We start from the raw sequence: 24,219 nt of genomic DNA, 5'->3' as shown, positions 1-24,219 counted from the left end.
TTAATTTTTTGTCTATTTTACTGTATTGTTAACATTGTATAAAAAAGGCTTATTTGGTTAAATGAAAAACCGGCAGAATGTGCCAATTTTTTCTATCCGATTACTTGTCAGAATAACTGAATATTCAAATAATCGTTAGCTGCAACAGATGCATATTCTACAGCTTTTCGAGACGTACTGGATAGCTTGGTCAAAGCCTTCTGAGCGAGGGGGAACCAGAGTGGGAATGCTGGGAACCATCCTGTCGTCTTCTTCAAAGAAATGCTGCTGCAGAGCAAGAAAAATACAATTTAATGCTGATAATCACACAAAAACAACAAATTTACAATAACAATCAGTTGGTGACCAAAGCCTAATCATGTTTAAGCCAATTAAAAATGCCTGGTTGGACACTCAAAAATATATTTTCTGATCAGTGAAAACACCATTATGTGCCATCATGGCAGCATCTTCATGATCTGATGACTCTCGAACGGTTAGTTGCCGAATTGATACTTTGAAATGAAGTCCAGAGAAGCACAGAGATGTAGAAAACTTTTAAAAAGAAACTGCATTTTCCACATCTGATTTATTTCAGCTGTGAGAAAGCGAGAGAGAGACATAAACTTTTGACTCCAGACTTCAAATCATCGTCAATCAATTACTAAAATATTCATTAGTGGCAGCCCTAATTGTCTCTAATGTAAATAATAGCAGGATGGCTAGAAAATATTTTGAATGGCACTAAAAATAAATTTAGAGACAAAGACTGTACATATTAGAACAATGAGAACTTGTCTGTCGCAAGAAGCAATTAATTAATTTCATGATAAATTAAAATGAGCTTGATAATTTCTATTCTGACAATTAATACTTTTTGAAGGGAAATTTTGTTTACAGAGACTTTATAATCTATTTTATGTTTTGGTTGTGTGCTTTTATTTCCATTTAATTGAATTTTTTTTGGTTGTGTTTTATTTTGGATGTTTAAAATATCTCAGTTCTAATGTTTAGAGTTCTTTACAAAATTACAGTTTATTGGTCTTTGAGAGGACAAACTTGCATTATTATACCATAATCAATATATTAACCCTCCTGTTATGTTCATTTCTGAGGTACAGCAATAATGTTCGTGGGTCAATTTGACCCGTAACATAACAGGAGGGTTAATTAAATAACTACAGGGACAATTTATTGTCTAATAAAATTAGTTATTGTGACAGACGTATTTGGTGCACGTCTAATAAAACGTCACGTGGTGAGAAAAGTGACTTACCGCACTGCTGGGCATGCCAGGATTGAGTCGGCCCACTGACTGGCGACGGATTCGCTGTTAGAGACACAAAACCGGTTAGAGGAGAAACAAAAATACTCAACAGATCTTCTAGAGAGACGCTTGCAGTGTATGAACCTGAGCAGATGGTCCCAGTTCTGAAGACTGAGCGGGATGGATGTTGAGTTGGGGCAGAAGCTGCTGCACAGGTCGCCGTGGCGACTGGGGAATACGCGCTCCGGAACTTGTGATTGGCTGTTCTGTTGACAAGGCCTCCATTGGGCTTCCCTCAACTGAAACATTTGATATATAATTAAAACAAGCTGCCAACATTAAATAAAAGTTTTAAACAGATAATCATGTTAAAAAATATATGGTGCTGAAAGCAGCAAATCTTGTTTAAAAATTTGAAAGAAAAAAGTAGGATAAAAAATGGTACAGTGGTACACGGTGAACATTTTTCACAGAATATATCTGGAACAGATGTAAAATATTCAAAAGAGCATCGGCTTGGAAAGTTGAAACAGTTCCCAAATGTTTGTAATAGGGCTGGAACGATTCCTCGAATGATTCGAGTACCTCGATTATTAATATTCCTCGAGGAAAATGTATCTGCCTCAAAGCTTCGTTAAATTATGTAGCGCACCGTGTTCTGGCCGGATCGTTATTTATGGAGGGCAGCGCTCTTACTTCCGCCTATGAGTTGTTGTGAAGTGCTAGCAGCATGGTGTTGAACTGTGCAGTGTCTGGCAGAGTTTGAGGGACAAATGAGGTTTGTTCAAGTTCGCGGCGCAACGGTTGGACTGCGACAGCTTTTGTGGCGTTGGAATCGCGTCGTCACGGCTTTTTAGCAGAGAGAAAGAGACAGTTATGAGTGTCTAATACAAGGACTCAAGTATTTGTAGATTTTGGTTATATAGATTATCTATTACCTATCTATATTGAAAGATTAAAAAAAAATCTGTAGCAAACCTACAAACATTTTTTCCCAAGACTGTTTTTTTGGATCTTTTCCAACGTAGCTAGATTTTGGAGTATTCTCAAGTTCCTTATTGTACATAGTTATTAAATAATATAAAAATCTAATCAGGCTTCTGAGCATTTTTTTGAGACTTAATCTTCCAGTTTTTCATTCAATTTACAGATAATGTTTTAAAATGCAAATACAAAAGTTCACTATGAGTGTCAGGCTTTAATTATAGAAGAGTGTAAAATTCGCCAACTGGAGAGGGAAAATGGACAAATGAAAAGATGGAAGGGTGAAGGAGTGTGCATAATTTGGGAAAAACAAGCATAAAAAGAGGGACTAAAAGAATTTTCCACTAGCCTATTTTCTCTTTCCATACTGATCCAAAGGAGAAAAATTCTTAAATAGTGAATACTTTAATAAAAATAATGAGTACATTTAGTCAGTGAGAATGTTTTTGAGTTTTCTGCTTCTACAGTTGACTGCCTTTAAGGTCAGATCTAATTTTAAAAAGCAGGAGGTATAGAATTTTTTTTTTGCGTTACGAATATTTGACCGTTGTCAACATGTAAGAGCACATCCCCACATTAGTTTGGATAATAACGACCGTCCTGTGTTGAAGAGGATTTATTTTGGCCAGTTTCACCTTTTCTCCCCAGCAGATGTTTTACATCTTTTCCAGTCATCGCTAAGTGGTCGATAACTAATTAGAAGCCGAGGTGGAGAGTATGAATCAGATCTACACAGTTCATGTTTTTGACAGGGTTTCCTGGATCTTACAGCTTGGTGTCTGGGAATCGGCGGGCCTCTGGGTGGAGTCTGACGCCCCTAAACTCTCCTCTGTCTCAGTGCCCGGGTCGGTGACATCAGCTCCCTGGGAAGAGCAGAAATGCAGGGAAATTATGAAAGAAAGCGAGGAAAAAGAAAAAAAAGAAATAAAAATGATGGATATTAAATGTTGAATGAAGTGAAGGAAAGGGGAAAAACACGGGGGAGAAAGATGGGTGACTGTGAATGAAGCTGGCACATGATTGCTTAGCAGAAGACACAAATTACCGACTCACTGCATTGAACAAAGATGCCTTTCAGTAGGTGGAAAAAACTAATACCAGCCCTACAAGCTTTAACCAAGAATCAAAATTACAAGTTTTTAGTCCTCACAAAGATTATTCGTTCTTAAAGGTGATGAATGTGTAAAAGTAAATGGAAATCTGTTTAAACACACAAACTAAAAACCAAGAAATTATGTGTTGATCACCTGACCTGATTGATCATAAACCCAAAAATCTAATACACCTTAAAGAAACCCTTCAGTGTGGATGATGTTACTAGAAGAAGAGTCAATATCAGCTGGATTTTATTCATTTTAAGACTTCATTAGGCCAGAAGAGAGCAAGATAAAGCAAAGCTTCAGATAACAGAAAGGCTGAACAAAATTGCTCTGTTATCATTTTGTGCTTTCTGTCCATGGAGTATGTAGGATTTGGAGATGCTGACAGCTTTTTGGATAATTTTACTGTCAAATAGTTAAACCTTGATTTTTATAATATTGTATGAAAGCTAGAAAAAAAATTATTTTCAATGCTTATTGCTGCAAAGTTATGGCTTGATGTAATCAACTTGATTTCCATGGACAGAAAACTTTTTACTAATTTGAATTACAAATTAAACTTGACAGTGTTGTATTATAACTACCGCATGGTTGGAATAGATGTTATTAATTCTTTTTGTGCAGTGCCTTGAAAAGACTTTTGTTGTAAACTGACACTTTATTATGTTATATAAATGAATTATTTTCATTTAATCGAGAAGTTTATCATCGTTAGAGACACACCTGTCTCCTATTCTATCAGAAACAAGCTATGTAAAAAAGCTGCATAAATAAAAATACATTTGATCTAAACATGCTTCCAGTGAAGTTTTAGTTTATTTATATAGAACCACTTCACAACAAGTGTCTTCTCAAGGCTCTCTTGCAAAGAAAAAAGAAAATTAATTTTATTTTCTTTTGGTGATAAGCTTCAAATCTTTGAGGTAAAAAGGCCTCCTTGCCATCACCCTAATCTTCAGCTCCCTTCACAGATTCTCCGTCACTTCAAAAATATTTGTATCGCTTCCAATAAGAAGAAATTCACTGATAATTACATGTGTGTAACTGAAGCATCAACTTGTCCTATAAATACTGAATCCTTGTTCTTTATTTGTCATGTAGGAGGCGCCATCTCTTCTTAGCCTTTATTCAGAGTCTGCAGAAAAACTGAAGTAATTCTGGTGCAAAAACACGACTGTTCAAAAGCCAATATTAGAAACAACAACGAAGCGGATTGGTGTGTCTCTGTTTTCAGAGGGGAATTAAATGTCACTTTTGAGACACTGACTCATCCGACTGAATAAAAGAGTAAAAGTTAATCATCTAGACAAAAGTACAGAATTATGACAGAAAGGTCAAGTGAAAAACAGACACTGGAACAACACAGTATGAGCTGGAAAGGCTGAGTGTGTTGGAACGAAAAATAATACGTGGGAGGGCGATTAATGACGAATCACTTCATGAGAACAAGATTTATTTTCTGGGGTCCCAACCTCTGTATCGTCTCCCTCATAAACTTCGTTGCCATCGCCGCTGCCTTCGTTGCTCTCCTCTCCTTCCTCCTCCATCCCCCCATCATCTTCATCCTCCTCATCTTCATCTTCTTCCTCTTCCTCCTCCTCTTCTTCTTCCTCATCTTCTTCCTCCTCCTCTGCATAGTCCTGTAGCATTACAAAGCAGCGATGAGAGGAACCGGGGACATTCATAAAAAAGAGACTTTAACAATTTTCAATCAATACTTTACCTGCTCTTCTCCCTCTTCTTCCTCCTCCTCTTCAGCTTTCAGAGTCCGTCAGTATGACGATGACTTCCTGCTGCAGCTGGTCAGGCGTTTCACTTTGACTTGGGGTGACCGCCGGCTCTGCTGGGACCGACTGAGAGGCTGAATCTTCCTCCGCTTCCTCAAGGTTTGAAAACTCTGCCTGCAGGGTAAAATATATTAATATAAATATATAAATATAATCTTAATTCAGTTCTAAATGTCAGTATTTGTGATAAATAAAAACATAAAAGAGGGGAAAAAAACTTTCAAACAAGTTAAAATCATCTGATACAAACCTGGCTTGCTTTTGCTCCATCCTGGCTGTCTGATGGCACCACCCCCTCGGCCTCTGCACTCTCGTCAGCCATCACTTCCTCCTGAGAGCATAACCGATCGATTGGCATTAGGAATAATAATTATTAGTTAAATTGAAACAAGCCAAACAAATCATCTTAAGGTCCAGGATTTTCTGCTTAAACAATTAAAGTTAGAAAAAATCTCTAAAAAGCTTCTCGCTAAATTTTCTGACATTTAACAAATATAAATAAGTGGTGATTGTAACTGACCTAAAACAAGAAAAGTTTAATCTGATTTAACTTCAGAAAATGAGAAAAAAACTGTCTTTTTATTAGGTGACTGAAAATATCTGACTTTATCTGTACATAACATTTTTCCAACTGTAGGATTTTAATTAAATGCTACTAAACTGTGCAGTTTGAACATCAAGCACTTTCAAAACCTTGCAAACACCTCATTGAAATTCAGGCATTGTCAAGGATTCCAAGCACCAACATAAATCTACCCGACAACCATTTTGTCAAATTAAAACCCTCTTCCTCCCCTCTCTTCCTCCTCACCTCTGGTCCCACCCTCTGAATGATGCGCAGCTTTTTGGCCATTGGAGCTCTGGGTTCCTCCTGGGCTGCCTCTACCTCTGTGAACGCAGCAGCGCTGCTCTCCTCTTCCTCTCGAGGTCTCTTGGACAGGGTGGACGTCCCAGGAGTTGCTGAAACTGGAGTAAAGGTGCAATTAATACGATGTGTACATAAACAGGATGCATACATTTAACTCAATACATTTTTAACCCGCAGAAATGAAAATTAATTCAAATTAATCTGAATGTGTGTGTATTTTTTAATTTTCCAGATTTGGGAAGTGTTTGTTTTTTCCATTTATTTGTTTGATGGATGTAATATAACGTGGAATGAACTTTTTGGTCCATTTTATTGCAATTCATTGCAAAAAGAATTCAAAATCATTTACACATTAAGGTAAGGCAAGGTAATTTATGTATATAGCACATTTTCAGCAACAAGACAGTTGAAAGTGCTTACATTATTATTTTGTTTTCTTTCTGTGATAGATCAAAAGAATTGACTGATTCTGAGTTTTTAGAACAAATGTCTCACCAGTGCCGAACACAGACGAGGAAGAGGAAGAGGAGGTTGAAGGCCATTCCACCTGTGAACTGGGCGTGGCCTCGATCGTAACAGGCGACGGCTCCCGATTGTCCGGCTCTGGGTGGGTGACGCTCTGCTGCTGCGTGGGCTGAACGAATGCTGTGGCCTGAATCTGCGTCTGCTGAACGGTCAGCATGGAGCCCGCTAAGGTGGTCTGGACGTTGGGACTGGCGGAGCGAACGGAGCCGCTGGCGCTTCCGTACACGGTCACATGCTCCACCGGCGGCGCTTCGGTAGACTGCATCGCTGTTGATGAGGTTCAGGTAGAGAAAATTATTTTTTTAGAGCTAAAATAATTAATTGATTAATGAAATAATAATTATCTACTCGTTAACTGGAGTATGAAGACTCTAAAATAAGTCAATTTGCTGAAATAACAGAGCAAAAAAGCCAAACTTGTAGAAATTTTTTTTGTATATTTTGAATTTAAAATGAAAAACCTTCTTTGTCGGTAAATATGTTTTAGGCAGAACTCCTCCGATTGCAAAGTTTTAGATAAAAAAATAACTCATATTAAAGCACCTTTTCTATCCACCTCTGTTTCAGCTACAAATAATCAAACGTTCTCTAAAGGAATTCTGTTATTGAATTTTATTCAATAAAATGATTATTTACTTATTCAGAAAATTCATTAAATTATTTGTTTATTTGCATTTTTATGTGTGTTTCAATTTTTTTTACCCAACTAATGAGTAAATCATCAGAATAACTGTTAGCTGCAGCCCGACATTTTCTCTTTTAAATCAAAGATATTTGCAGAAGGACCGACCTTCCTGCGTCTCCACCTGTGTGGTAGGCATGACAGTAGCGGTGGGTGTTGGCGGCGGCACAGGGGTTATCATCGGCCTGATGCTTGCCCGGGGTGTCGGTTTGTTGCCAGGGTTGACCGGTTGCTTGCTGGCTGTGGCAACCACAGGTGTTGGCTTAATGTTGGCGGTCGGCGGCTCAGAGGCGCTTGTGCTGAAGATGAAAAATAAAAATGATGAATTGAATGAACATTTTAAAGATGCATCGAGAAAATCTAGAGATGTTCTGATCAGGAAACTGGTATGAAGGTGTTCCAAGAGTTACAGCATCAAAAGCACCAAAATATTCAGTTTTTCAATTAAATCTCTATACATAATATACAAAGAAAGTTACAAACAATTTCTATAACAAAATTCTCTCTAAGTTTTCTGGCATGTAGCAAATAGAAATAATTTTGTTTAATCCTGACTTATCTAAAGTTTAGTCTGATTTAACTTCAAATAGCTAGAAAAAAAATGTTTGTCTTTTTACTGGGTCCATAAAAATATCTGGTTTCAACTGTAGTTTTTTTTCTAGTTTTTAATGCTCAATCAAGTGTTAGATCACACTTCATATAAAACTGTGCAGTTTGCCAATCAAACACTTAATACAGAAATTGAGCACTTTCCAAATATTGAAAACATCTAACTGAAATTCAAGGATTTTCCAGGATTTTAAGCACCCGTATGAACTGTAATTGTAGAAAAAAAAAAAACTTTTCTCACATTTACAAATGAAAGTAAATGTCTTCATTGTGTGGAATGACGTCAGCAGAGATTTGAGGATTAATTTTAACACGTACCTGCCCCTGTCTGCAGCTGGGGTCGTCTTCAGACTGATCTGCCTCTGTTCTGTCGTCCTTTGCTGCTCTTGAGTCTAAATGAGAAAAGAAACATTTGTTCAAAAAGCTCAAAAGACTGGGACCGAAATTTCACAAATCCAACAAAGATACATTTCTTACATATATCTGAAACATATAGGTTAGGTTGATATGCAAAGTGAGGCTGTCATGGGTTGTAATCTTTGAAGATTTCTACTGTTTTCCAATGTGTGTGCTGTAGAGATGTGGTGGTGGTTGTTCACCTTGCTTGGTCCCGCCTCGGGGGGCTCGTCTCTCTGCTCCTGTCTCTCCTGCTGACCCCTCAGGTCTCTGAGCTCCCGCTCCTGTCGGCTGAGACGGCCCTCATACTGAGACCTGAGAGCGCTCACTCGCACCTCCAGCTCCTCACGCTGCTGCTTCAGCTCCTCGTTCTCTCGCTGCAGCTGCTCTTTGGTGGCTGAAAGCAAATCATTTAAAGGCAATTAATATAGCAATAATGGAAATAAACAACATTTTATTTTTCTTTATATGCAGGATTTGTTCACTTTTCAAGGTAAGTTTTCAAACTTTTCCAGCATCACACTTTGGAGGTAAAAACAATAAAAAAAAAAAAAATGTATTACTGTTATTAAGAATATCTTGCGATACTGTTCTACATTGAACAGGGACAAGGTAAGCTAAAATATAACAAAGTTTTATGTTTTTAAATATCCCTCTCATACCTGACCGGTACAAGAAAGTTACAAAAAAAAAAAAAATCTCTTTCTGGTATTTAGCAAATAAAAATACTTTTCATAATTCAAAACAAAAACCAGAAAAAAAACTTTAAGCTGTGATAAAAAATCTGCATTTTTTATTATTTTTAAATATCTTGTTTCAACTGTAAATTTAGGCTTTTAATCAAATGATAGATTGCACTTTATTTGAAGACTGAACAGTCTGAATATCAAGAACTTTACAAATCTTAAGAACACCTAATTGAAATTCAAGCATTTTCAAGGATTTCAAGCACCCGTCTGAACCTTGTTAATGATTTGGCAATTCTTACGTTATTGTTGGATGCGACATGTTGCAATATGAGAAAATCCTCTCACCTGTGACATGGCTGATCTTCTGTCTGGCAACCAGAAGAGCCTTTCGTGTTTTCTCGTCCTTTTCGGCCATCTGCTGTCTCAGACTTTCCTCCTGTGTCGTTTTCTCCTGCAGCTCCTGCCTCAGGCGGTTCAGCTCCGTCTGCAGCCTGGACGACTGTTCCTGGACGTTACGCAGCTCAGTCTCCCGCTCTGTGACCACCTGAAGCGCAGGAGGGGACACAAAACAATTTCTTAATCTAAACATCAGAAAAGTCTTAAGCAAAGTCAAAATGGGTCTTAGAAGTTTAATGTGTTCGTTTTTTAATTCTTGACACTTGTGATGTTCAACCTTGTTGATGTTCTCCAGCTGTCCCTCCAGTTCTTTGGTTCTGGTCTCAGCCTGATTCAGGGAGTCTTTTACGCTCTGTAGCTCTTGAGCTGAAGCTTGATGTGCCTCCTCGTCTTGGGATGGGCCTGCGGCGGCCTCAGCAACGAGCTGAAGGACGTAAAAGAGATATTAGCAGATATGAAGAGAGAAATCAGTTGTAGTGGCACAGTGAAGAGGATTAGCTATTTTTACTATCAGTAAATAGTTTAAAAATGAAGTTCACTTGTTTGTTCTGTTCATTCAGTTTGCAAAAGCGATAAAGAGAGCAATACTTTTTACAAAAACAAGAAAGGCTGATCACTGCAAGGTCAGTGTGATCAATAACAAATGGAATGATAAATCAGACAGAGTTTGGAAATGTTGGCCTTATTCTGGAACTGAGTAACGGTTTACCAGCTGCACTAATCGCTAATTTAAGACGCTGAAGGCAATTTAAAATGGAAACCCTGTAATCATTTTGTCTGTTTGAGAAATATTTGTGTTATAGCAACTGCTCCCTCACAGCATGGGATCATATAATCTTTTCTTCTAATATAAATCATTCCTATCAGCTCAGGAAGGCAATAAAACATTTTAATTATCTTGTTATTTGGCTAAACTTTTTATCAGTAGGTGATTTTTTTATTGTTATTGATTCAATCAACTATGCATTTTCTCCTAAGTGTTTAGAGAAACCCTTACCTTGTCATGTTGCACCTTTAGTTCATCATATTGCATCTTGTAGCGCCGTCCGATTTTCTTCACCTGGGTGATGGTTCGCACTTTTTCTTGGATTTCCTGGTTTTTAGTTTCCAGGTCCTTCCTCAACACATTTCTGTCGTCGTTTGCTTTACTCATACTTTCACGCATGTTCTGCATTTGTCCCTGGAGTGACGTTGTTAGGTTATTTATCCTGCGCAGCGACAAGGAGAAGAAAATATCAGCCAGGTTGGAGAAAAATAAGTGACAACATCCACAAAAGTCAACATTTTGGTAATTTGATTAAACAATATTTCATCACAAAAGAGAAAAAAAAAGTCTCTTACTTGTTCAACTCAGCTTTAAGTCGAGAGTTTTCCTCCGTGAGCTGCTGTATGCGTTTCAGATGTAGCTCTTTCTCGGTGTTGAGACGTTTGTACTCGTCAGGGTCCGAATCTTTTTGCTGACTCAGCAAATTCTGCAGGAACACAATATATTAACATAAAACTTTCCCAGAACTTTTTTAATGTCAAGGTAGAAAATACATACAATTTATTGATTTATTATAATTGTCAGTGTTAATTTTTTATTTTTCTTCGTGTTCTTTTTAATTACTCCACATGATGTCATTCATATCACCATATCTGCTCATACACTCTCACACACACACGGTTAATAATACTCATTCTTAAAAACAACACTTTGTTTCTTTTTCTTTGTTTGCTTGTGATATTTATTTTCTCTTTCATTAATACAATGTAGCACTCCATGTACTTTCTCAGATTTTTTTCTTTAACCTCTAAACTGACCTGAGTTCGAGCCTTCCAGCGCTTTATGTCCTCCTCCAGGATCGCCTTCTCCGCCTGCAACATGCCGTTTTTCTCACTCAGCTCAGAGTTGCTTTGCTGCAGAGGAAAGACGTCCGACTCCATCTTTTGCACCTGAAACACACGACATTCTTGAGTTGAGTGTGAAGAAACGTGAAACTTCAAAAAATGAATTTAGAGATAAATCTAACAGCTTAGTGTACACTGTTGCAGTTCCAGTTGATGTCTTCATCAGGGTGCTGGCATGATGACATAGCTGAATTTTAAAAAATTAATTGGGTGCACAAGTTGGAATTTATTTAGGATTTTACTTTAATTTGCACAAGATACAAATTATACATCCAGGCTAAAATACACCCATAAACAAAGAAGAAACTGAAAATATTAGTGGGAGTTTACATTTGAGCCCCTCTGTATATTTATGACCACGTGATTATTAGTGGAAATTCAAACTTGTGCACATAATCATATCATTTTGGTATAAAACCAGGAAAAATAGTTAATTTAAGGCTCAAAATTAAGATGAAATTTATGAAGCTTATATGTGACAACAAATTTCTGACTGTAACTGAACAACAGACGCATGAAGAGTTCAACCAGCTTTTTCCAATAATATGAGGTGGCCACCTTAGCTTGAGTTTGCTGCAGTTCCTGCTCCATTTTGGTTTTCTCCTCTCTCAGCATCTTGTTGGTCTCCACCAAGATATTCATCGTTTCAGTCTTCTTCATCAGCTCATCATGCTGGGCCAGAGTCTTTGCAGTCACCTGAGACAAGTCAGCATTGAGGGATTAAAAGCAGAACATAGTAGGTGTTTGGAAACTTATGTTGATAATAAGTTAATAGTGCAAGTGCATTTTTAAACAAGTGAAACACACCTGCATTCTCTCCCTTGCAGCAGTCAGACTGTCCTGCACCTCCCTAAGTTCTCGTTCCAAGTGTTCAACTCTCAGACGGTGACGTAAGCTCTCCCCTTGCGCCACCTCAAACCGGGATTCAGCAATCTCCTTTTCCCGACGAACAAACCTGCGTATGAAAATTTGAATAAAATTGAAAAATAAACAAGAAGAATGGGCGGGGCACCAAGAAAAGCAGCACATATTAATCAGTACAGAAGAGGAAGACTTCAGTGTTTTTTTAAATATTAGAGAAAACTTTGAAGGGGAAAATTACCTCAGAATCTCAAGCAGCTGATCTTGAGATTTTCCCTCTTCACTCAAAGAAACGTTCAGCGAGCTCTCATTGGCGGCACGCTGAATATTGGCGGCCATATTGGTGCTCATGGTTTGGACCTGCTCATGCAGGAGGGTGTTCTGCCTCTGCAGCTCCTCATAGCGACTTTCCATCTTTGACGTTTCCTCCTATAAGATATCATGGATACAGTAATTAATCAAGAACAAAAACAATGAATAATGTTTTAATTTAAATTTCTTTTGGCTTGCAGTAACTTGTTCTGACCTTTAGGATCTTTTCCTGCACCTCCCAGGAGACTCTGGCCTCCAGCAGCTCAGCGCCGACTCGCTGGACTTTCTCGTCCAGCTGGTTTCTGAGCTCGGCGGCCTGCAGGGCCTGAGCCTTGGCGGCTTGCAGGGCCTCCACGTCGGCTGCGTGCAGCATCATCTCCCGCTCGTATTTATCTTGAGCTTCAGCTGCCAGCTTTGCCTTGGGGGAGGGAGAAAAAGATTTCATGTGTTGTTCATGTGCAGGGCTTCCAACAAGCTCCATCAGCACCAATGTAGCTGGTGTTTTGACAAAATAACAACTCTGGTTTATTACTGTGAAAACTGAGGTGATAACAGAAGTTTTCTGAGATGGTGTTAATGTCTGAACAGGATTTTTGGTTCCGGGTCACAGATGTTTCTTTGTAAGAAGTCTGAGAAAAAGACTCCTTGAGATGAGGGAGTTGGATGGGAGGTGTCTGTACGTTACTAAAGAGATTATTAGAGAGAATTGTATGATTTAAGTTTCACTTCTTACTCTTCTACTTCTCTCTCTAGCTTGATCTCTGAGAATTATTTACTTGTTACTCTGATTGTCTAAATAAAACATCAAAAGACAAATGTGCATTTTTCTTGATTAACTCAGTGTTTCACTATTATTAATAAGACAATTTACCACACTGGTTATTTTCAATTAACCTATCTGTCTTAAATGCATGAACTATAAACACTGGTACATGTCAATAAAAGGCAAATATCACTAAAAACTTAATTAAGGGAATTCAACTTAAAAAGTGAAACACATATTAAACAGAATCAATACACAAACAGCAACTTATTGTAAACACCTTTCTGTGTTTTATTCTGTGTCATGATCACTAAATTAACAAAAGTCAGATATAAAAGTGTAAATAGCAAACAGTATGGAACAAACGAAGCAAGTTTCAAACTAGAAGTCACAAGAGTCTGGATTGTTCGATGGTTTTTAATCACACTTCAATTTTTGTGTGGATTTTTGGAGTAATGCTACAGCCACTATGAACATTACAAAAGAATTGATAGCTTAGGTGAAATGTTAAGAGTATAAACTTTATTATTCTTAAGGAAAATTGGTTAAATGATGCAAAGAGCAAAGTGAATAACTTTCTCCTCCTCCTGTTTTTAAGAAAATGTTGAATTTGATTTTGTTCCACTCCTTTTCTATACACTACTATAATCACAGTTATGAAGCTTGACTATCGTAGCTCATCGCCACATTATGTCATCTGAATGGTTTCTTTTTTTATTGCCTTATAATGTATTCAAAATAAACACCTAGGTGTATTAATTTATGCAAGTATCAATGCTGGAATAAAAAACAACTAATTTTTAAAATGTTTTAATTTATTACCTTGAACCTCACAGATGCTTAAAAACAAACTAAACTGATGTTTGTTGGGTTATGCTTACCTGCTCCTGTCTGTCCTGCAGAGCCTGCTGCTTCTGGGTTTCAGCTACAGCCAGCTGCTGAAGCACGGCCTGGTGATCTGTCTGCGCACCGCTGAGGCTTCTCTTCAGGTCATTAATCTAACACACAAACCGGTAAATATGTCACAAAAAATGTGAGAAAAAGGAGAAGCCCATCATACTAATTTATGATCTCCAGCCGTTTCCAGTTTGATGATGGTGGATTTCAGACCTGTTCCTCCAGAGATGCCAGGTCTTTTTTCTTGCTCTCCTCCAAGTCCTGCTTTTCCTTCTCTGCTTCCTGGAGTTTCTCTTCCAGCGTCCGGTGTCGCTCCTGAGCTTCCTTCAAACAAGCCTCAACTGACAGGCGAGCCTGCTCCGTTACCTGGGGAGTGGGCATGTACAGGCAAGAAGTCAACACAAATGTCAGAAGAATTGTAGATAAAAACCAAGAGGAGGACTTCTGTTTTTCAAGCAACATCAGGAACCAAACTTTTTTTTGACCATTTAAATTAACACTTCATTGGTATATTAGGAGTAATTTATAAGAACATAGCAAAAACAAAATCTTACCAAGTATTTTTGGTCTAGTTTCTACAAAAACATCTTAGAACGCTTGAAATAAGACAAAACTAACTTACAAGTAACTGTTCAGCAACATGTAGGAACTTGTTTTAAGTCAATAAATCCTTAATATTGATGAGAAAGATTATTTCACTTATATGTAAAAAAAAATTTCAAGTCTTGTTCCTGTGGCAGATAATTTCACTCATAGCTCACATGTTTTCATTAATATTAAGGAATCATTGACTTAAAACAAGCTCTTACATCTTACTGAAAAGTTACTTGTAAGTTAGTTTTGTCGTTTTTCCAGTGTGTTAAGATATTTGCAATAGAAACTAGAACAGAAATACTTTATAAGATTTTCTGTTTTTGCTGTGAATGACAGAAATGTTGATAAAGTCTGATTAGACACTACGATTTGTTTCCAAAATATTACTGCCATTCATAAAATCTTGTTTTTAAACAATTTATACTATTGTGAGGCGGTTCTTTGTGCGTGCTTTCATGGATAAGTGCTTTTCCATCACTGCTTTGGCATAAATATAAAGTGGTTAAATGTATAAAACAGAAAGGGATTTCTCTATAACTTGCTTTACAGCACTGAGGATGGTAAAACATGTAAGCGGTTTATGATGTGAGAGTCCTGTAAACTGGTTGTGGGTTGTGCCTACATGGCATCCTGACCTGTTTCTCTGTCTCCAGGGACTCCTCCAAGCTTTGAGCCATGGCTCTGTACTGCTCCATGCTGGCGGTGGCGGCCCTCAGGCTCTCTGCCAGTTCCTCTGCTCGGGTTTCAGCCAGCTGCAGGCGGCCCTGGAGCTCCTCCTTCTCTTGATCTGAACCCTGCAGGCCTGCAACAAGACAGAACAGCTTGGAGAGCGTGCATTTTTCCCTACAGGAAAACAAAAAAAAAAAAATCATTTAAAGTCTTGAGTCTTTAAAAAAAAAAAAAGTGTGGCTGAAACCCTTTATAGATGGCAATTCAAATAACCTAAAACTGGGGCATCTACAACTGGGTCAAACCACAGCAATAGGAACAACTGTAAAAAAAATAAAAAATAAAAATGGTGTAATTGTGTTTTATTAACATTCTTTGCACGCACATTTAAATAACTGAAAGAGAACCAATTAACTGCTTCATTTAAGCAGACTTTATAACATCCAGTGAAAACATGTTTATGTTTAAGTACACTTTATACAATAAACTATGCAGTTCTCCTACACATTTCTAGTAAAAGTATTTATGCCAAGAAAATACACCAACATCAACCGTGCATATAAAAAATAACTGGGAAAAAGAAAAATGGAAATGGCATTAGAAGAATGGCAACATGTCTGCGTAAGTCAGAGCACAACAAACTCCAGGCTGTGGGGAGAGTTTGGGTGGAAAAATCTCACTAGATAAAGAGAAAGTAAACCAGGTTTTCCATATTTACTTCTGCATTATTTTTGTGGAAATATAGAAGCAAATAATGCACATATATTCTGAGTGAAAAATTAGACTTGCTTTGAAGAAATGTAAATGGCACAATTTAAGGAATCTGTGGGTAGGCCTGTCACAATAAACCAATTAATCACATGATAAATTAAAAGAAACTAAATTTTAATTTACTTGATTTATCGTTTTTCTCTTTTCTCCCAAAACTGATATTCAGACTGGTTCTTTGGTCTCAACTGTCCCTTTTTTTGAAAGACAATTTTGTTTACAGAGACTTCATAATTTATTTTATTTGTGTTTCTGTTGTTTAGTTTTATTTATTTTGGATATTTCAAATGTCTTCCAGTACCAGTGTTTACCAGTGTCACAACAAGGAGCTGGTCCCAGCTAACTGCCCCTCAATACAACGACTGAATATTGTTAAGGAAACAACTGGCCTTCATTCTCAGACAAGACAAGATACTTTTGTGAATAAGTGGGAAAAATGGACACAATATGACAACCAAGAAGAGACATAATGAAATACAACACCGTTATCAAAAGACCCTTCTAAATTCCAGACATTTGCAACTGAGATGTTTTGTTTCATTTTTATCATTTTCTTCTGTCTAAATATGTTTACTTTATGTTCTCTTCATGAATACTGTGAGGCGGGGCTACAATACTCTGTAAAATGTCTGTGGTATATCCTTAGATGTTGGTGTCCAGTGAAAATGTTCATTAAAATTAAAGTTGAAAAATTAAAGTATTTATGCTAACCTCTGAAGACGGGTGTGGACGGCGAGCCCAGGGTGTGGCGTGCCTCGGTGCGGCCTTGCTGCATCCTCAGGGTGTTGAGCTCCAACTCAGCCGCATTCAGCAGCTCTTTGGTTTTCTGATGTAAGGCCACCTGAGTCTCCAGCTGCCTTTTGACGTCTATTAGTTGGACCTGCAAAAAAAAAAATATATATATATTTTTTTGTGTATGTACATACTATAACATCAATTCATTTCAGGAAATAACTTCGACATGATGTTTACTTCTTGGGTCCTGCTGCACAGATGGCGCTGCTCCACTTCCTGCTCCAGCCTCTTCTGAAGCTGGGAGATCTGCAGTTCCTGCTTTTCGATCTGGCTGTTGAGACGCTGTCGTGTGTCGGCCTCAGCCCGCTCCAGAGTGGCCTGAAGTACAGAACGAAAGACAATTCCAGCTTCTGCTACCTGATCGTTACTAAAGTAGGTAAAGGTAAGTCTTCAGTTACTTGTATGGCCTGCAGATTGGTCAGCAGTAGATTCTGGCTCTGCTGTTGGCTCACAAATGTCTCTTTCTCCTGGTTCAGCCTGGACTCCACCAGCTTCAGCATGTCTCTCTCCTTGCGCAGCTTCTCAGCCTGACCCTGAGTGATGAGATGAGATAAATAATGAGGTAGCTCGATTCACCTCAGAAAAAGGGGCTTGCAAAAGTCTTCATAAGAGAATAATTGTGACATGTGAAGAAAATGACATGCAATTTTCTACATGTTTCACAAATAAAAGACTAAAAACTGAGAAATGCACAAATATTCACCTCTCCTTACTTTGATATCGCTAAATAAAATACAGTGTGATCAATAGATTTAGAAGTCAACTAATTAGTGAATAGAAACCACAGTGCAATGATTATTTTAGCAATAGATTATTCTAACAGTTGATTAACTGGAGAAAAAACATTGACACATTCTGCAGATTTTTCATTTAACCACTAAACCCTTTTTAGGCTCTTTCCAGGCACAGTAGAAATCAAGCTAGCGAACCTCAGTCAAGGTAAGTTTCTCCTTTGCAGCTTTCAGATCTTCATTTAGCGTGTGGACAGTCTGCTCAAGTTTCTGTGTGGTGGCGGCCATCTTCTGTTCTTTCTCTCTAAGTGAGGCGATCTCTTTCCTGTAGCCCTCAACGTTATCCTGCAGCATCTCATACCTGCAGACACAGAAGTCAGTGGAATAACATTTCTGCACAATCTAATTTATGTTCTAAGCAGTTTATAAGAACTAGGTCTGGATCACTGAACTTTACCTCTTTGATGCAAACTCTAGCTGAGTTGATATTTTGGCATTTTGAGAGCGGAGGTCAGAGAGCTGCTCCTGCAGCTTTTCATTCTGCTCGTTCATCGCCTTATCGCTGTCCAGCCGCTCCTTCTTATAGGCAGAGAACACTTCCTGCAACTGAACATAAAACCAGACAAATGTATTTACTTTCATATATATTTATCTTCTGTTTGAGGGGGAATAAAGTAACTACAATATAGTAAGACTTAATTCATACCATGTCAAAAGATGTATGAGTTTTTAAAGAAAACCTAGCAGCAGTTCTGTGGTGTCCTTTACAAAAGCATCCTAAAATATATGTTTTAGCAGTGATAATTAATTTTTCCTCTGAAATTTGGTAAAGAAAGACTCGAGATATTTTTACAACACTTTTATTTCTTGCAAACGTAAGAAAAAGGTCAATGGTTTGCAAAGACCTCTTCTCTATAGAGTGAACAATGCCATCTGCTGGCCTTCCTAAAACTAATGATCATTTACAAAAATACAGATCAAAATACTGGGTTCCTATTGATTGTTTTCCCACACATGACTAAAATAAAAACTTTTCCAGTTTTAAATTTTTGCTATGTTTTCTTCTTGTATGTTTTTATAGAATTCTGTACATTCAGGAACAAAACATTTAGCTTGTTGGGTTTTAACTGCAAGTTTAAAATACACAAAATTCGAATGCAAACACTTGCAAGTTGTGAATAAGTTGTTGGTCACCTGCCGCAGCGCTGCCTTGGCCTCCAGCGCCTCGGCAGACTCGGCCATGGTCACGAGTGCAGTGGGAGTGGTTGCTGGTGAACGTCGGGGGTTCGATGTCAGAGAAAACTCCTCCGGTGGTGTCCCTAAACATGGCAATATGTCAATAACATGAGTGAAGCCACATCAGTAAAAGGTTTATTGGACAAAAAAAGTAGATTGAAATGCTGGAAACCAAATTAGATTTAAACTGGAAATTGCAAACATAGAACCTTCATTCAAATGGAGTCAAATTCGGATTCTCAGAGTGATTACTGTCTCACCTTGTTGAGGGAAAGCCACTCCGGTTGCCTGAGCCAGCAGTACACGGTACATGTCTCTCTGCCTCACGATGGACTCTGTCATCTTAATCTGCTGGCTGCGTTGTTCCTTCAGCGACTCCAACTCTGCCTGGGCTTTCTCCAAACTCTGCTCCAGCTCCACACGCCTAGAAGAGCACATCATCAGATTTAGAATCAGATTTTTGGGGATTTTATTCCTCCATCTGTGCAGATATTAAAGATGTAACAGACGTACTTATTGCCAGTGCTCTCCTGCTCTTCTTTCTCCTGGGCGTCACTCAGATCCCTGAGGGCCACGAGAAGTCGCTGGTTTTGCTTCTGGAGCTCCTCCACGCTGCGGAAGGTCACCAGGTGTTGGCTGATGACCTCTGATGTGCTGCTGATGTCGGCTGAGCTCACTTCCTCCTCCTGAAGCACGTGGTTTCCACGGGCCTCTTCCAGCTCAATGAGCAACACTCGAACCTGACAAGATGAATAAAGGATTTTAGATCGACTTAATCTCCAAGGATAATTAAAAATGAATAAAGGTAGACGAGGAGCTTGAACCCACCTGTTGAGCCATGTCAGCCACCTGGAGTTCATATCTCTGACTGTCTCTTTCCAGGAGAGTAGATCGCTTATTGGCTTCATCAGCCTCGTTCTGCAGACGGTGAACTTCCTGTAAAATATACATTTAAACCCAAAACTTTAGGGTTAGGGCTAGAAACAGAAGACCAATGCAGAAGCAAGATCAATCCTCGAGCCTTTTCGCATTTTGTCGCTTTACAGTAACAAACCTCAAATAATTTCACTGGGATTTTATGTGATGCACCAACACAAAGCAGTGACTGACTGTGCAGAGGAAGGAAAATAATTCACGCTTCAACTATTGATTATATTAATAATCTATTATTCTGATAATCTGATAAAAAAGTGGGGTTTGAACCTTGGTCCTTTTTCATCCACAGTAATGCATTACTTTCTGTTGGTCTACCACATAAACCTCTCTATAGTACACTAAAGTTTGTGGTTCTAATGTGAGAAACTGAACATGTCATATTGATACATAAAAGTATCAATTTAATATTTTTTACTCCATTGTTAAGGAAAATATTGAAAGTCAACATAAAATAATAAACCCATACAGGCCTGCACCTCGTTAACATCACATACCTTAACGGCTTGCTCCAACTTGGCTGACAGACTGGCCACCGACTTCTGCATGCGCTCGTGTTCGTCCCTCTGCCGTTTCAGGATGGGGGCCTTGGCTTCGACTTCCTGCACAATGTCATCCAGATATTTGTTGACACGCTTGTTCTCCAGGCGCTCCAGCTGCAGCTGCTCCTGGCTCTCCAGATACGCCGTGTACAACTGCAAACACACGACTCGCTTGGTCAAGCATGTCGACAAAGAAACTGCTTGGCAACATTTTAAACATCAAATGGAACATTTTATTGAAAATTACAAACAGTTCTAGACTAAATTAGAATAAGAAGTCTGAATTTTATGTTCTGTAAAACAGAACACAGTGAAGCGTTTATAAATGTACATGTTTTCCATTCTTATTTCTCTTTGTTCGCATTTGTAGTCAGGCATGGAAAATTGCTAAAGCAAATTTTATGTTCTAAGACTTTGTGGGAATGGTCTGAATGACGGCTGCAACCAGGAAGCTGATTTGCTTACTTCAGTCAGCTTCATGCCAGGTTTTATTTTGGACACAGCAGCCGCTGTTGGAGACATTGTTGTTATTTGGTCCTCTGCCGGCACGCTCGCACCAGCTGGTCCTGCTAAGAAAAAAAAGTTTTGAAAAAGAGATGCTACTGAAATGTATTTTAAAATATGAGCATAAAGTAAGTTTAACACAACTGACCTCTGAGTTTAGAAGTTGACAACAGGTCATTGGCGTTGTCCAGCTCTTTCTCAAGGTTCTGGATCTTCTCCTTTAACTCGTTAACAGTTTTGTCTGCTGCGTCGTTCATCTCCTGCAGCTTTTCCTCAAGAGCCTTGTTGGCTAAAGTTGACAACATTTTTTTTTTTTACTTTGATACTAGCAGCCACACGTTTACATGCATTTATTAAGGGAATGCTAATCATTAATTTTGAATTCTAATTTATTAATTTAAACTTTCCGTTTAATTTAAACGGGGAATTTAGATCTGGGATATTACTTTGGAGACGTTTCTGAACAAATTTAGACTCAAAGGTCATCACATCTTAAGTAATAAAAGGAAATAATGATATCAAACAGAGATCAAAACTGGTCTTAGAATTAATAAAGCAGACTAAAATAACAAAGAATCTGGTCTCCAAAAATCCACAAGTGTAGCAGTTCTGATTATTTACCTACTGTGCTTAAAAGCTGTTTGTGTTTGATAAAAAAAAAAACCCAGTCCCTCTAAATTAACTAAATATTCTTTAAAAAAGAGTAATCAAATATTCAGCCAAAAACTGAACCAGAAATATTAACAAAAGTATGGATGAACGAAAATCCACAATAAAAAAGGAAATCAAGTTGTGCACCCAATTTGATAATTCAGCCAAGTTTGTACTGAAACTCTCAGCTTTTACCTTCTCCAGCATCTTTCAGCAGCTTGTGTAGTTCCTCCACCGCCCGACTCAGCTCTTCACTTTTTGCTTCAGAATCTGCTGCCGCACCCTGTCAGAACAAGAGTGAAATGTTATTCTAAAAAACGCTGCAACTGAGCACAAGGTTTACTCTTAGGTTTCTCCACACCTTGTATAAGTTGGAAAGTTTAATGTTGGCATTCAGTTCGTTTCGAAACTTCTCCTCTGAGTTGGCTTGCTGCTCCTTTGCCTAAAAAAAAAAAAAAAAAAAAAAAAGGAATTAACAAGCATCCAAAAAGCACAAAAAAACCCCATCAAGTAATGCACTTCTTTCAAAAATATGCCAATAAACTAAAAATGGGAGCTTCAAATTAGACAATTTGTAAATACACACTTCTTTTAGTTTGTTGACCATCTCTTCACTTTGCTTTTGAAGGTGTTCATTTGAGGTTTTCAAACTGGTCACTTGATCTTGTAGTTTGGTTAACTGCAAATTAAAAATAACATTGTTAAACTGGATAAAAGACTAGAAATTAAAATCACAACACAAATTGAATCATAGCAGAATGACATAAAATGAAATAAAGAGATTCTCACCTCATCTTCCTTATTCTCCAGTTTGAATTTCAGCTCCAAGATTTCATTCCCCTTTTCCCTGGACAGGGTGAGCAGTCCCTCCGTCTTTGCCTTCAGTTCGTCTTTAAGCCAAGAAATCTGACCATGCAGCAGCTCCTTCTCTTGTTCCATACGCTTCTCCTTATACTGGAGAGACAGACAACTCTGATCAACAGCTTGCTTTGAAGGTAATATTCAATGAAGACAAAGATCGCTTCAGAACTCACTTTAATGTTTACTTCTGCAGCTTCATGTTCATCCAGCTTCATTTGCATAGCCATCTTACTAGTGTTGACTTCCATTAACTTATCATTCAGCTGCCTCAAGTCATCTGACAAAGCAAAAAACTTGATATGTCCAATCAATTTTTTATAGGCCAATAAAGAATATATATAAAAAATTATAAATAGTGCAGTTAGAATATCTTATTCCTACCATTTAAATTCTCAACTTCCAGAGACCTCCTCTCCAGTGTCCTCACAAGTTCCCGCTTTTCTCCTTCCAATTCCTCTTTGGCTTTCGAAAGCAAAGTCTGAAGAGAAATAATGGAGGTGTTTAATGTGATGGCGCTAGAGATCAGGGAAAATGTATTTATTCCATCTGAAAGTGTGGTAACAAATCTGCAGCTGTTTGATCTGCACACACATTCAACAGGAAGACATGTTAAACTGAATCCTAGTTGTGTGGTTGATTTTATTAAATCAAAACTGAGTCTAGCATCAAAGTAAGCATGCCACAATGTTTGATTCAACCATTTCAATTGTTTGTGTATGGGAGTGGGTGAATAAGAGACTCTCGCAATCCACAAACAGGGGTCGTCCAGTTTGTGACATCAGTTTGATTTTGTGCAATGCGACACAGGCTTTTTGATGATGTTTACATGTCTAGTAGTCACAAGACTTTACACGGGCTCCTTGTAGCTCAAAGAATAGACTTTAAAATATTGTTGTTAGTTTATAAATCACAGAAAGGCTTGGCACCAAAATACAATAAAAGATCGATGAACCTTCCAGTTCACTCAGGCCTTCTGGTTCTAGTTTTTTCTGCATCCCCAGAATCAGAACCAAACATGGAGAAGCAGCATTCAGTTTTTATGCTCCTCTAATCTTGAACAAACTTTCAGAATAACTGCAAAACTGCTGATTAATAACTGGAACATCACAAAATGTAGTTTGGCTTTCAACCTGTCAGTGCTTTCCCTTACCTTACTTTGCCACTGCAATGCAAGGTTTTTGCTCGTTTTATTTTCCTTCTAATCATGTAAAGCTCTTTGAATTGCCTTGTTGCTGAAAATGTGCTATAAAAATACAATTGCCCTGCAGTCATTGAATGACCGTGTTTGAAAACAAAAGCATATTAAACTCAAACAGGAAGAAATGTGTTTGAAACCTGATGATTGGCAGAGTTTGGGACATTTTTTAAAATGATAGGTGGACCAAAAGTCCTAAATAATGTGATAACAATACACCACCATAAATTAATTTATAACTTGTGCTTAGTTATTCAAACATGACTTTTCCATTTTGCTTAAAGATGTAAATTTGACTGTTTAGCAAATAATGACAGTGATCAATTTACTTGCGTGTTTTTTCGATTTCAGGGGATACTTCAAAAATGTTTAAAGAAGATTACAGTCTTTTTAATCATGGCTGTTGTTATCTTTGCTTGTTGGCGTGTTGTCTTACCTGCTCTGTTGACAACTTCTCCTGCGCAGACTCATTTTCCCTGTTCTTCTCACAAACACTTTTCAGTTCTTCATCTGCATTAAATGTTTAACAGTAAGTTGATCTATAAGACTCAAAAAAGGTGAAAACCAGATAGGAAAACAGGAGTAAAGCGAAGGATGTTTTACCAAGCTTCGTGAAATCCTCTTTGACTTTAAGATGTTCTTGAGCTTGAGACAAAAGCTCGGCCTGACACCGCTGAAGTTGATCAACTTTTTCGAAAAACTGTTGCTCTGTACAGGAAAAATAACCAACGCTGT

At 38.0% G+C, this 24,219-nt stretch overlaps 1 protein-coding gene across 1 annotated transcript in view; it reads right to left on the bottom strand.

The window, feature by feature from the left end:
• tprb (translocated promoter region b, nuclear basket protein) overlaps window positions 1-24,219 on the bottom strand; it is a 28,591-nt gene that overhangs the window by 3,895 nt on the left and 477 nt on the right. Inside the window, 45 exon segments of the mRNA XM_032573156.1 lie at window positions 179-267; window positions 1,256-1,309; window positions 1,391-1,545; window positions 3,000-3,093; window positions 4,803-4,970; window positions 5,054-5,087; window positions 5,089-5,231; window positions 5,368-5,448; window positions 5,929-6,083; window positions 6,481-6,777; window positions 7,301-7,491; window positions 8,120-8,193; window positions 8,401-8,594; window positions 9,232-9,430; window positions 9,560-9,706; window positions 10,280-10,490; window positions 10,624-10,754; window positions 11,086-11,217; window positions 11,731-11,868; window positions 11,980-12,127; window positions 12,275-12,462; window positions 12,560-12,763; window positions 13,990-14,106; window positions 14,219-14,371; window positions 15,235-15,401; window positions 16,748-16,916; window positions 17,009-17,149; window positions 17,230-17,364; window positions 17,761-17,923; window positions 18,020-18,168; window positions 18,757-18,881; window positions 19,059-19,222; window positions 19,312-19,538; window positions 19,627-19,734; window positions 20,229-20,426; window positions 20,739-20,839; window positions 20,926-21,066; window positions 21,624-21,711; window positions 21,790-21,870; window positions 22,015-22,107; window positions 22,218-22,382; window positions 22,463-22,566; window positions 22,671-22,767; window positions 23,921-23,994; window positions 24,088-24,192. Coding sequence (XP_032429047.1) covers window positions 179-267; window positions 1,256-1,309; window positions 1,391-1,545; window positions 3,000-3,093; window positions 4,803-4,970; window positions 5,054-5,087; window positions 5,089-5,231; window positions 5,368-5,448; window positions 5,929-6,083; window positions 6,481-6,777; window positions 7,301-7,491; window positions 8,120-8,193; window positions 8,401-8,594; window positions 9,232-9,430; window positions 9,560-9,706; window positions 10,280-10,490; window positions 10,624-10,754; window positions 11,086-11,217; window positions 11,731-11,868; window positions 11,980-12,127; window positions 12,275-12,462; window positions 12,560-12,763; window positions 13,990-14,106; window positions 14,219-14,371; window positions 15,235-15,401; window positions 16,748-16,916; window positions 17,009-17,149; window positions 17,230-17,364; window positions 17,761-17,923; window positions 18,020-18,168; window positions 18,757-18,881; window positions 19,059-19,222; window positions 19,312-19,538; window positions 19,627-19,734; window positions 20,229-20,426; window positions 20,739-20,839; window positions 20,926-21,066; window positions 21,624-21,711; window positions 21,790-21,870; window positions 22,015-22,107; window positions 22,218-22,382; window positions 22,463-22,566; window positions 22,671-22,767; window positions 23,921-23,994; window positions 24,088-24,192 — 6,292 coding nt within the window.

Source organism: Xiphophorus hellerii, chromosome 9 (assembly GCF_003331165.1).
Source record: "Xiphophorus hellerii strain 12219 chromosome 9, Xiphophorus_hellerii-4.1, whole genome shotgun sequence".
NCBI lineage: Eukaryota > Metazoa > Chordata > Actinopteri > Cyprinodontiformes > Poeciliidae > Xiphophorus > Xiphophorus hellerii.
The sequence above is the reverse complement of the archived record's forward strand: the minus strand, read 5'-3'. Positions and strand labels throughout refer to the sequence as shown.